Source organism: Lepidothrix coronata, unplaced genomic scaffold, assembly GCF_001604755.1.
Source record: "Lepidothrix coronata isolate B3197 unplaced genomic scaffold, Lepidothrix_coronata-1.0 Scaffold7, whole genome shotgun sequence".
Taxonomy (NCBI): domain Eukaryota; kingdom Metazoa; phylum Chordata; class Aves; order Passeriformes; family Pipridae; genus Lepidothrix; species Lepidothrix coronata.
Genome location: NW_016690187.1, coordinates 2,987,504 through 2,998,910, shown reverse-complemented (window position 1 = coordinate 2,998,910; position 11,407 = coordinate 2,987,504). Strand labels below are relative to the sequence as shown.

The 11,407-nt window shown below is 40.5% G+C and overlaps 1 protein-coding gene across 4 annotated transcripts; it reads right to left on the bottom strand.

The window, feature by feature from the left end:
* LOC108508949 (caspase-8-like) lies at positions 1–11,407 on the bottom strand. Of its 4 annotated transcripts, none has more exons than XM_017838143.1 (8): positions 10,664–11,407; positions 6,968–7,297; positions 6,629–6,734; positions 5,497–5,635; positions 4,321–4,409; positions 3,032–3,143; positions 1,517–2,006; positions 1–753 (listed from the first exon to the last, which is right to left on the bottom strand). In XM_017838143.1, exons 2-8 carry the CDS (start codon positions 7,276–7,278, stop codon positions 576–578), a joined length of 1,425 nt encoding a protein of 474 aa, XP_017693632.1. In that variant the 5' UTR covers positions 7,279–7,297; positions 10,664–11,407; the 3' UTR covers positions 1–575. The 4 variants fall into 4 exon arrangements, with proteins under 4 accessions (XP_017693632.1, XP_017693639.1, XP_017693623.1 ...); XM_017838150.1 differs by having other exon boundaries at positions 10,879–11,407; XM_017838134.1 differs by lacking the exon at positions 10,664–11,407 and adding an exon at positions 9,769–10,420.

The following is an 11,407-nucleotide window of genomic DNA, read 5'->3' as shown; positions in this document are numbered from 1 at the left end:
AAAAAACAAGACAATTTATTATAACAGAAACAAGAGTACAAAGAACTCCTTCCAGTGTTCCACAGCCATTCATGACACACTGGCCCCTGGGAGCACTGAGAAAAAATCCAATTAGAACCCTTACTGTTAAAAAGCTTACACCAAAATGCTGCTTAGCAAAGTAAATTAATAACATAAAACAAACTAAATATCTGGAGGAAGAGAACCATTGTATTATCATAATCATGGATTCTTTGGTCCTTCTGGATCAGGATGTTATTTTCCATGAAAAATTATAGCTTCCAAAGATAGACCTCTGGGTAAGGCAGTTACAACCCTACACATGCTTCCTCACCTGAAACCCAGACCGAATATATTCCACTGCCTCTGCAGGACAGAAAGCCAGATCTGTACTCTTCCACAGCCTTACCCAACTGCCACAGATCCAGGTGTCAGAAGACTGATTAAATATAGAAATTTTAAAATTTAGGTCCTATGGGTCCTTCAAGGACTGGGGGTAACTGCACAGATCTAGATAATTTCTCATGTAAAGTCTCTTCCCTGTGGAAGCCTAAACTGATTGCATTCTTATTTTTCTACTTTTTACTTGACTGTCCTTGTGGAATTTCGAAGATCAGTTGCTTCCGTAGTGTTGTTATTATTTGTGGCATCTGCTTCTCTAATTTTCCTCCTGGCCTCTGATTCCATACTTTAAATTCTTTTCCTCCCACTTCCTTGTTCACTGTTGTCAGGATGGCTAGGAGATCGATGCGTCTTGAACAAAAATGAAGAAAAGTCACATTGAAATACGTGGTACTTGCAGTTCAGCCAATAAGGTGATCTGTGTTTGCTCCAATAAAGTGGTATCTTTGGGATGACTGGAATCCTGCCCCACCCTACCTGTCACTGAAATTGCACACTCCATTGTATAACAGCAGGATTCAGTATGTTTGAGGGAATAAAAGCAACCTCCGTGTAGCATTGCTTTACCAGCAAACACAGTCTCCTGCTTTAGTTATAGTCAGAAGAGAACACCAAGATGAAACAGGGCCAAACCTATACATTCTGCATGTCTTCTTCTGGACATCATGAGAGAGCTATGTCTGAAGGGAAATTCTATGTTCTAAATCAAATTTATGAGAGGATGGGAGGAAGGCAACAATCAAAATTATGACTAAAGAACACTGATTATTTTGTCTGTGCAATCACTCAACAAATTCACTTTTATCAAGTGTCACTGGAAGAAAAATCATTTATCAGCCAAAAAATGTTAAAAAATATACACATACACACACTTGTTTTTGTGTAACGCTTCAGCATTACAACCCTGGTTTTGTCACAGGGAAGTAATTTATACTTTGGCTCATCCGTAGAAGAATAACAATGCCCAATTCCAAAATAATTACTATTCTCCGCTGTCCTGCAGGTGAAAAATGTTATATAGCAAAAATGCAAACCACTGATGTTTCAGCACAGCATGCTTCAGTATGTATGTCTGCAATACCCCAAATGTACAAGAATTAAAAACAGTACTTACTGTGGGCAAAGCAACTCCATCTTGTCACAGAGGCATTGAATGTAAACACTGCCAGTCTCACTACTCCGGAAGGACAAATAATCTTCCACTGTAGACATGCCAACCAGAATATCAGACAGATCAGGAATGGAAGTCAGAGGAGTAGCATCTGTCCCAAGATGTCCAGAAAAGTCTGATTCTACTGGAACAGCTGGATGACCAACAGAGCCTTGGCAAGCCTGGATGAAAAACACCTTGGGTTTGCCAGCAAGAGAGGGACAATTAGATCCACTGAAGCAGGAGACTAAATCTCTAATATTTACTAACTCATCATCAATGCCTTTTATTTTGTGTTTTTCACCATGGGAAAAAATGAAGCAAACAAAACAGTCCATGTTTCTATGATCTCTTTTGCTGTATTCTTTAACTTTCTCATATATTTCTTTTGCTTCCAGATCCATGTGCTCAATTGTCTCAAACTGAAGCCACTTAAAGACCCTCTTCACAGCCTCTGGGAAAAAAAGTCAGAAGGAACTTGTTAAACATAGTGACAAGAAAGACGCAGAAACATCAGTGTCTGTGTGGCAGATCAGATATTAGAAGTGTTCAGATACCACCCATAAACTCACCTGGACTGACTCTTAGCCTGCCAAATCCTATTAGAAAAACCCATGCCTAATTTGCCTCATTTTATCTTTTTAAACACAGCTGGGTTAAGTACCATGCTATCTAAAACAAAACCAGGTTTCAGATTATAATGATGTATAGGTACGAGTTAGTGAAGTTCACTGTGTTAAAGCAAGCTTTAACTGTGTGTTGCATAACAACCTCAGATGCCTAAGAACAACACGGCAAATTAAAGAAGTACCACCTCTTTAGAATGACAAAATCTGCCACCCTCAAACTAAATAGGTCTCTCATTCTGTGAAAATTATCAACGCAGCAAGAAGGAAGGCAGAGTAACCTGCTCACAAATGCTCTGAAGACTTCTCAGCAAATGGTGACTTCATTGTTGTGTGAACTGCGAGAAAGAAGCTGGGAAGGAAGAAGCCTGTACACGGGTTGGATGGAGTTAAAATATCCTTGATGTGTCCTTTCATGAAACAGATTTTACTTTTTTAAGATAAACTCTTATCTTAAAAGTGATTTGCAGAAAGACAGGCTTTTAGGAAAATTACAGAGCATTTATTTGAGCTTTGAAAATAATTTAAGGACTTAAAAATATTTTTCTATGATAGCTAAGAATTAAAAACAATCAAAAAGTGAAAAGGTGGAACAGTAATCCCTCCTTGACTACTTCGTAGATATAACCAAATGCTTTTTACCTACAAAAAAAAGCAGATCCTTCTTTAAGCCATCGGCTAAACTGTTGGAAGTGGCATATTTCCAATTTCTACAGTGACTGCCCCTGCAGTTACTCTGAAGGCCAAAGGAGTACAGTGGACATGATTCTTCCTCACAGGAAAGATTAGATAGTTGTCTTGGAGAATTATTAGAGAAAAAAGCAAATCAGTAATTGGATTAAAAAGTACTTACCTCCATCTTTCACTGTTCCTTTTCTGTTGCAGTGCGGATTGTTAAAAATGTGGTTGTTAAGAATCACACAGTAACCATGGGGGTTATTTTTCATCTCATATGTTTCCATAGGCTATGGAAACAAAAAAATCAGGTAAGAAAGCAATGCCAAGCATTCAAAAGAGAAATACACTATACACAGATTATTGGTACTTCATTACCCAAGGACAAAAATTGCAAGGGCTGAGAAACAAGAAAGGAAAAGCCTAAGAATACAATCTAGCTACAGAGGAGAGGAATTTGCATTGTCTCCCTGAATCCCTCCTCCATTCTCTCTGTGGTGAGCATGCAATTTTGATATGGAAGCAAGTGAGTATTCAGAAACACGAGTTTGCATGTGCAGAGGAAAAATTCCTGCACCCTACCCTCTAGTGGTCCTTGTGGGATTCTAGTGAGGTAGCAAGTTCTGCTGTTCTCTTCCCATCTGTCCAGGAATGTCCCAACCAGGATTTTAATGTCACCATCTCCTGAGGAGGATCACTGAAAATTGACTGGGAACGATTCAAGGCCTGGAGGGACTTGTATGGGGCCTGAAAAGACTATTATTCCACGGACTTTCCTGTTATCCCCCAGTTTTATACCAAGTTTAATGTACTCCCATGTTAATTCCCCTTGGTTTGTACTGTTCAGGGCTTGCCTGGACTTGCCCTCACGTTTTTCCTGCCAAAAGTTGTTTACTCCCTTGTTCTCCCCTGGTTTTCCCACTCATCTCTCACTGATTGGCTGATGGATGCCGCAGTGCAGAGTGAGCTCCCACTGGTCCTTTCCCCTGGATACTCCAAAGTTCCACCCATCTTCTTCCTATTCTCCAGTCCCATTCTGCCCTGAGTTGTCAATCCCATACTCCACCCCAGTTGTGGAACCTCCCCTTGCCCAAACCTTATATAAGTCCTTGTTTCCCCCAATAAATCAGCCATTGCACCCCTGACCTTCTACCAAGTCAGAACCCTCTGTGCAGTGTCGCGTCCCTATTCCTTTTACTCTCGGGCCGTGGCAGTCTCCATTATCATTAAGACTGGTTTTCTTCACACAACAGCTTCATTTATTACTTAAAATGTTGCTGACAGTCCTGTCCCCAGAAAGGAAGAGGTCTTGGTCTTGTTTGGAAAACAGGAGTTGTTCCAAGGCCTACATATAAAGCCAGAACCCCTCCTTCTCAGCTGTTCTACCTGCTTAGTCTTAAGAATTTATGCTCCCTCTCCCAGAAGTTTGGATAAATACTTTAAAAGTAATCTTCAAGTGTTTCTCACCAGGTGTGTTGTCTTCCCCTCTGCTCCTTGTTCCCCTGGATGCAGAGAAACAGACATGGGATAGTGGAGTTCTTCTTTAGAATAATTTTCTTAGAAGGAAAAGATAAACAGAATGTTTTAGGATTTACTGTTTGGGTGATGCAAAATGCCAGCATAATGGAAGATCTCCTCAAAGCAACAAAACACTTATTTGAATACAACTTTCTGAAAAAATTTTAAGAAATCATCAAATCCATGACTCCACCCAAGAAACTAAATCACAGGGCCCCTTTAGCAAGTTACACAGATATGTTTAAATGAAATTTAATTGTCAAGGCAACAAGATCCACACGACATGCTCTTTTTCTACTTATCAAGGGGGACAAAATAGTAACAACACTACTAAAAAGCCATTCCCTGGCACAGGACTTAATTACTCTATCCGCCCTTGGCAATTTTCTTCGGCTCTTTTAGAGACAACAGTAGAGGTCAGCAGCACAAAGACATGCAGGGGAAACTACTCTGCAGCTCTGCAGGGAACTGTACGGGCTGTATAAATGTGTCTAAGAAGACTCATGTCCTGAGTCATTCAAAAGGAAGTTATGAGGAAAATAGGTCTCAGTTGCTACTGAGTGAGACATCCTGTTTTGCAAAGGCCTGGCTGTGGTGTCAGAAGGCACCACCTCAGCTGCAACAGTCCAGATATACTGAAGTCCTTGAAATTTCCCATCTGGTTACAGAAAGCTACACTTTAGCCAAGTACCGGGTCTTCAGGGACTTTGACTAAGAACAAACATCCTGGCTAACAGAAGGTAGTGCTGACAATCTCCCAGCACAAGTTTCCCTAAGTCAACTGTCACTGCCAGTCTCTTTCAGTGACTGAAAAGCTATGCTGGTCCAAAACCAGCACTGCACTTTTTCCTGAACAGATAAATTGCATTTAAGGCAAAGAGGAGGGAGAAGAAGACCATTTACAAGGCACAGAACATGTTTCAAGGACAGATACAAGAAGGTATGATGGGAAAATGAAGTAGCAGAAAACTTCAGAAACCAGTGGTTTCTAGAGGTGCTCTGCCTGTCCCAGGATACTGTAAGGTCTCCCTCTAATATTTAGACTTCTAAGCTGTCAACGATGGAGCCAAAAAAACCACAAAAGACCCCAGCTCTATCATTAAACAGCAGATTAAATAAATTTACCTTTCTTTTTTTCTTCATAGATATCAATTTTTTTCTTTATGTCAGCTCTAAATGGCTTTAATATATCTTTCAGCGTTGTCAGGTCATCTTCTTTAATTATTCTATTTCTTTCCATTTCCAGAAAAACCTGCAAAATTGACTGGTAGAACAAGAACACATAACCCAAACTCAGTAACTGCAGGCACCTCTGGACAGAGCACAAGACAACATCCTCACTCACAGAGACTGACCAGCTAAAGAACAACTACTTTTTCCTCCAAACCTCATTAAAAGAAGGATCATGATGCAACTGAAATGCATCACTAAGGTTAGGACAGGATGAACAGAAATTGCCTATGGTTGGGTTATCCTGCTTTGTTTCAGCAGCACAAAGCACCGATGTGGGTAACAACATGGCATCCTGTTGGGCCTTTGTGTTCTGATGAAGGGCTGTTAAGTCCTTTAGCTATGCCATTTTACATTTTCTGTTACAGAAAAGGTGTTCAGGGCTAATTTTGTTTATTAAAGCTCAACAGTCCACAAAGTTGGAAGTAAATCTGCTAATATTCCTCTAGGTGCCACAATACACAAATGGGTTTTTTAAGAAAGCTCCTTAATAATACCAAGCATTTTTATAACACTGTTCATTATTTACAAGTGTTAAACTAGCTCATTAAAACTCTTAATACCTTTGAGGAGAAGTTAACAAAATGCCATTACTCCAAATTACAATAAAGAAGAAAATTTACTCAATGACATACAAAAATTTGTGGTCGAACTCACATTAGAGCTCGATTTCCTGTCTCCAAAACATTGTTTTTCCTTTAGCAAACATCACTCTTCTTAGATACAGTAAATGCCTTATAAATGTCTTATAAATATCAAGCAAAGATTAAAGGAAGAGCTTGATGGATTTTGCAAGAAGAAATGATTAGGGAGACAGGTGGTAGAGAGAAAATAAGACCAGGACAGCAAAAAAGGGCAAAGAAAAGATACCATGAAGAAAATAAGGGTCCATTCTTTCACAGCACATCACAATTCTTTCAACAACAGATTTTCATGAGAGCAAACTGCTTGCTCTTTCCTCCCTTCCTACAAGACCTAGCACACTCTGAACTAGCCTTGCAAAACTTCTCAAGATCACTTTTCATACAGCATTATCCTGGAGCTTGTTCTTAGGTAATTTTTTTTGGAGCAGGAACTTCACATTTTTGACATCTTCTGGAGTCAAGTCCTCTGCAATTCCATATAGCAGTTGCCTGACAATAAAGAATAGAGAGACTGTTCAAGAAAGTTATAAGAAGTAAACACCACAATTTCACATTTGAATCGCAAAATGTAGAACTCACTATGGCAGGAATTCATGCTGTAATAAATACAATTATGCTGGGATATTCATAAGACAACAGTGCAGACAGAAAACAAGACACTACACAACTGAACTGTTGTACATTTTGTGTGCAACATTTTGTGTTACTGTTTCTCTGCTTACCTGTAAGCTGACACCTTTGCCCTGCCTTGGACCTGCAGCTCTCTCTCCATCTGCTCCCGGCTGGAATCCAGGTGGGTAGACAGGAGGTCCATCCGACCGATCCAGTAGAGCAGCTCCCTGAGAAAGGCCAGGTTCCCTGACTCAATCATGTCTTTCTCCTGCAGCACTTCGAAGAAGGCCTTGGGCTCCTGGATGGCTTCCAGCTTCCTCATGGGAATGTGATCCAGGCTGAGGAACTTCAGTGCCACCAGTTCATCTGTGACCAAAGCCTCAGAAACTTCAAAAAGGAGTTTACGGAAGTCTGTACTCATTTCACATCAGGATTTGGATCTAAATACAAACAGCAGTTGATTTCATTTGTCAGTGACAGTAGTGCAATAACACTGATTTATATAAAAGGTATCACACCATGTAGAATAGCCCAAAATAATGCAATCAGAAGTACTTCAGTAGAGAGAGGCTGCCTTTGCTATTATAGCTTTGATGCTTTGCTCTTTTGGTTCTCTGGACTTAACAAGGAGTATTAAAACCTCTGTACTAAGTGACAGTAACAGAGAAAGTCATGGATCGTTCTTGCTTCCTATGGTGTGTCTAGGCAGTAGGAAGTACCAATGTACAGGATGTACAATCCTGGCAGGCTGCTACTGTTTTTGTTTGGGCTTTGGGGTTTTTTGATATTTGATCACATTTGGGAGCAACAGCCACTTGCCAATCTGAAATACAGACTATGTAATAAATGAGACTGCCAAGTTTTACACCATAACAAAGGTTTTACATGGTAACAAAGCTAAAGAGTCCACAGGAGTATAACTGCTCTAAGCTATCTGGCTTCTCCTTTCTTTTTACCTCTTCTGATGATGGTCAGCATACCCAAAACATCTCTTCCTGTTTTGGTTTATCTACATCAAATAAAACTCAGTTCCCAGCTCTCAATCAATTTGTAGTATTAAACACAGATCATGTCAACCCTTTTAAAAATGCCAGAAGAATTCTTATAAAATTACCTCTGTTTCACTGGGCATGAAATACCACCTCCCTTCCCCTCCACTTCCTCTATCAGCTTTAGAAATATTAAACTTGGCTTATGGATTCAACTTTTAGCACAAGAGAAAGTTAGAAAATACCAACTGCAAGCCTTGCAACTATCTCACCCTGACACTTAAAGAACCTGCCTCTGCTGATGTCACAACCCAGTGGTAGGGGCGTGATGTTTGTTATAAATTCTTGTCAGGCTGAACAAAGATACCAGAGACGTGTCAGGAACTCACTGTTTTATTGTACCATCGTCTTAGCTGCGGCAACCACCACTCAAAGGTGCTGGCTCACAAACCACAAAGGTACTGGCTCACAAGGAACAAACACCTCCCCCTTCCCACAACAAACTTCAAAATTGAGTATGGGGTAGAATGTGATAGAATAGAAAACAAAGAATATCACCAGTCCTTAGATCCTGCATTGGTGCTGCCACGTGGATGGTGTGGAGCTGGGGAAAGAGAGCCAGAGGAAAGAGAGGAAAAAAGAGAGAGGGGGGGCTCAATCCACACCCTGTTATAGTTAACCTGGTGCATGCCTCTTATCTAAATTGGACTTTTTGAGCATTTTGTGCCTGTGTGTGCAGCCAGCCCTTCCCCAGGAAGTGAGCTGGGGTGGGTGACTGGGCACGAGTCTCAGGGCGGAGCAGGGAGTTGGCCCAGAACAGCACTGTGCCACCTCCACAGACCCTCTCCTCCAATCACACCTTTCCTGCAGCAATACTCAGAAAGGCTGAGAGAAACCTGGTTCTCTACAGCTGATACTTAAAGGACCTGCCTCCACTTCCCTCTAGTAAGAGAACCATGTACCACTTTATTCTCTCTGCCTTAGATATGAGACACCTGGGAATCTCTGAAGAGAAACTCAATAGAAATGCCTTCAGAAGAGGTCTCTTGTCCCATTGAGAGACACTGTCACTGGGAGACAGAAAAGCTGACAAGGGCAAATGAAAATTTTCTACTCCTACACTACTGGAATACTATGCAATCCATTTAATCCTATTGCTACCACAAATGTTTCCATACCAGGGCTGGTAACTCCAAGGTAGCCCAGCTGACTAACTGGTAATAATAATTAGAAGACAATTGTATTCTGCTCTCCTCCAAGGACCACTCTACAGCAAAACAGCTTTTTGTGGCATGCTCTTGGTCAGCATTCTGTTGGTTAGCAAGAATGAATGTACAACTGAATCTTAAACCTTTGTCTTCCAAAAAAATGATAAAATAGCAAAATGTGTTGTAACAGCACATACGATTCACTCTCTGCCCCCAAATACCGTTTTCTTTAAATCCAGTCAAACTGAACTTCTTAACAGACTAGAATCCACACCATTCAGCCCATATCACCACAAAACCACTAAATCATGCTACTCACAGTTTGATGACTGCAGATCTGACTTTATATTTCTGTATTCACACAGGAAAGAGAAGTGTACTTTCTTGGTAGCTAGTTAGGCAATTATCTTCTTTCTCACATAAATCATGCTTTTTGTTTAAGATACAAGGTATATGCTTACAAAAGAAAATCTTTCTTGTAAAGGGAATTTCTATTTTTATTTCTCAAAGGCTGTAAGTTTCAAACCCATCCAATTATTGCAGTTAGAACACATGTGCCACCTATATACTACATTTAAGCTTGTCTGTAATTACAGGGAGGACAACTAAAACAGTGTTTAACTGCCACTTTCTTTTTCTCCCACTTTACTAAATTGAAGACACGACTGATACAACATGCAAACTGAATAATAATAGTAATTTTACATCACTTACATGGGAGGACAGGCTGGAGGAGTGCTGGAACAACTCTGAAAAAAGTGAGACGGGCATAGTCTCTAAAGTTCCAGGAAAAGTACTGTTGTACGATATCTATATTGTCACATGACTTACAAGAAGTATGTTAAATAAACTGGTCATAAAGCAGCAGATCCCTACTCCACCTATCACAATTCCAGTTTCAGAAAATTGATTATTGCAGAACTTGTGAGAAAAAAATTATAAGTAAGCCACAACGGTAATCAGGTTTTGCTTTTGTTTTAAGGGGGACACACTAAGCAGCATACCTGGTGCTTTCTAGCATACAGCACAGCTCAGTACTTTCGCTCTCTTATAAAAACCCTGATTAAGAGACAATGAGGGACGGGTGACTCAATTATATCTTTTAATTTTAAAAGTCTCAGACCCACTGTCCTGCTGTGTCACCAGATCTGCCATGAGTTACCTCCTTTCTCTGAAATCCCTCTCCAATTCACCCTAGCCTATTTTCAACAGGAAAATTATTTCCCAAATAAAAAAGAGTCAACTCTTAGCACCAAATTCAGTAGCAGTACTCAGTAAATACAGGGGACTCAACAACTAAACATTCTTTTGAAATGATTTATGTAATATACTTCCGCATTTACAGGAGAATTTAAGCAAGAATTAACTTCTGACATTTTCACCTTCTGAAGTGGAAAGGTTCCCAACATGCTAGTTACCAGTCTCTTCCATGCAGCAGGAAATAGGTGAACAGTGGTAAGTAGGGCTACCAGGTTCCCAGAAAATTGTGAAGTCAGCATTATGAAGATGGACAGTTAGGAGAGCCAGAATTTGTTAAAATTTTGCAATGAAGACAGTCATTCATTGATTTCAACCTATCTACCTTTACAAACTGAAAATGATAACATACCTTTTGATAGAATGAGGCATACAAATTCCTTCCAAAAGGCTAAGGGTAGTAACAGATCAGAAAACCCGTCCGACTTGTTTCACTGGCACGAGTTGTGCCTTTACCCAAAGGGCCACCACAAGTATAATTTCATCTTCAGGTCCAAAATATGTCTATCTCCATGTCGTCTCAAGTCTCAGCAACTCTTTCCCTGGATTAGTTCTTCCGTGTCTTACCTGAATCAAGAGTTCAGTTGCCGTGATCTGCACTGTGCGACAAATACTTGATTGTGGCCTCGCCCTTCATACAGCAGTTTAAAGGACCACCCCTTCCGGTACCATTGTGTCTCTGTAAGTTTTACTTTTGATTTCTTCCTTTCTTACCCTTCATGGAAATATTCCTGTCCTTTCGTTAAATTACAGTCTCTCTAATTTCCCTCAGCTTCCTTGCACCCTGGTTTTGTCCCTCTGGCTTTCTCTAGAACTGTCTCAGTGACCCAATCTTTTCCTTGTATGGCCTGCCAAAAATTCACCTCGCTTAGAAAGGGTGGTCTAGAGGAAATGAAACTGCTGAGGCTACTGACTGCTCAGCAACTGTAGTGACTGTGGCCTCCACTGGCACACGGCAGGATACACAGCTTCTGCACAAAAACCAACAGGAAGGACGGGGTACCAGAAACTTGCGGATGTTACAAATCCCACTTTAAGATTCTGGTCTTCCCAAGACTTCCCAACTTCCCCAGCAGACTCTTTTTACACTAGTTTC

Excerpts from the sequence above, each read along its gene's own strand:
- LOC108508949 (XM_017838143.1), bottom strand. The coding sequence starts at position 7,278 with ATGAGTACAGACTTCCGTAAACTCCTTTTTGAAGTTTCTGAGGCTTTG. Across the intron at positions 6,735-6,967 it reads GCAAAGGTGTCAGCTTACAG|GCAACTGCTATATGGAATTG; the intron begins GTAAGCAGAGAA and ends CTTTATTGTCAG. Across the intron at positions 2,007-3,031 it reads AGGAACAGTGAAAGATGGAG|AGGCTGTGAAGAGGGTCTTT; the intron begins GTAAGTACTTTT and ends TTTTTTTCCCAG.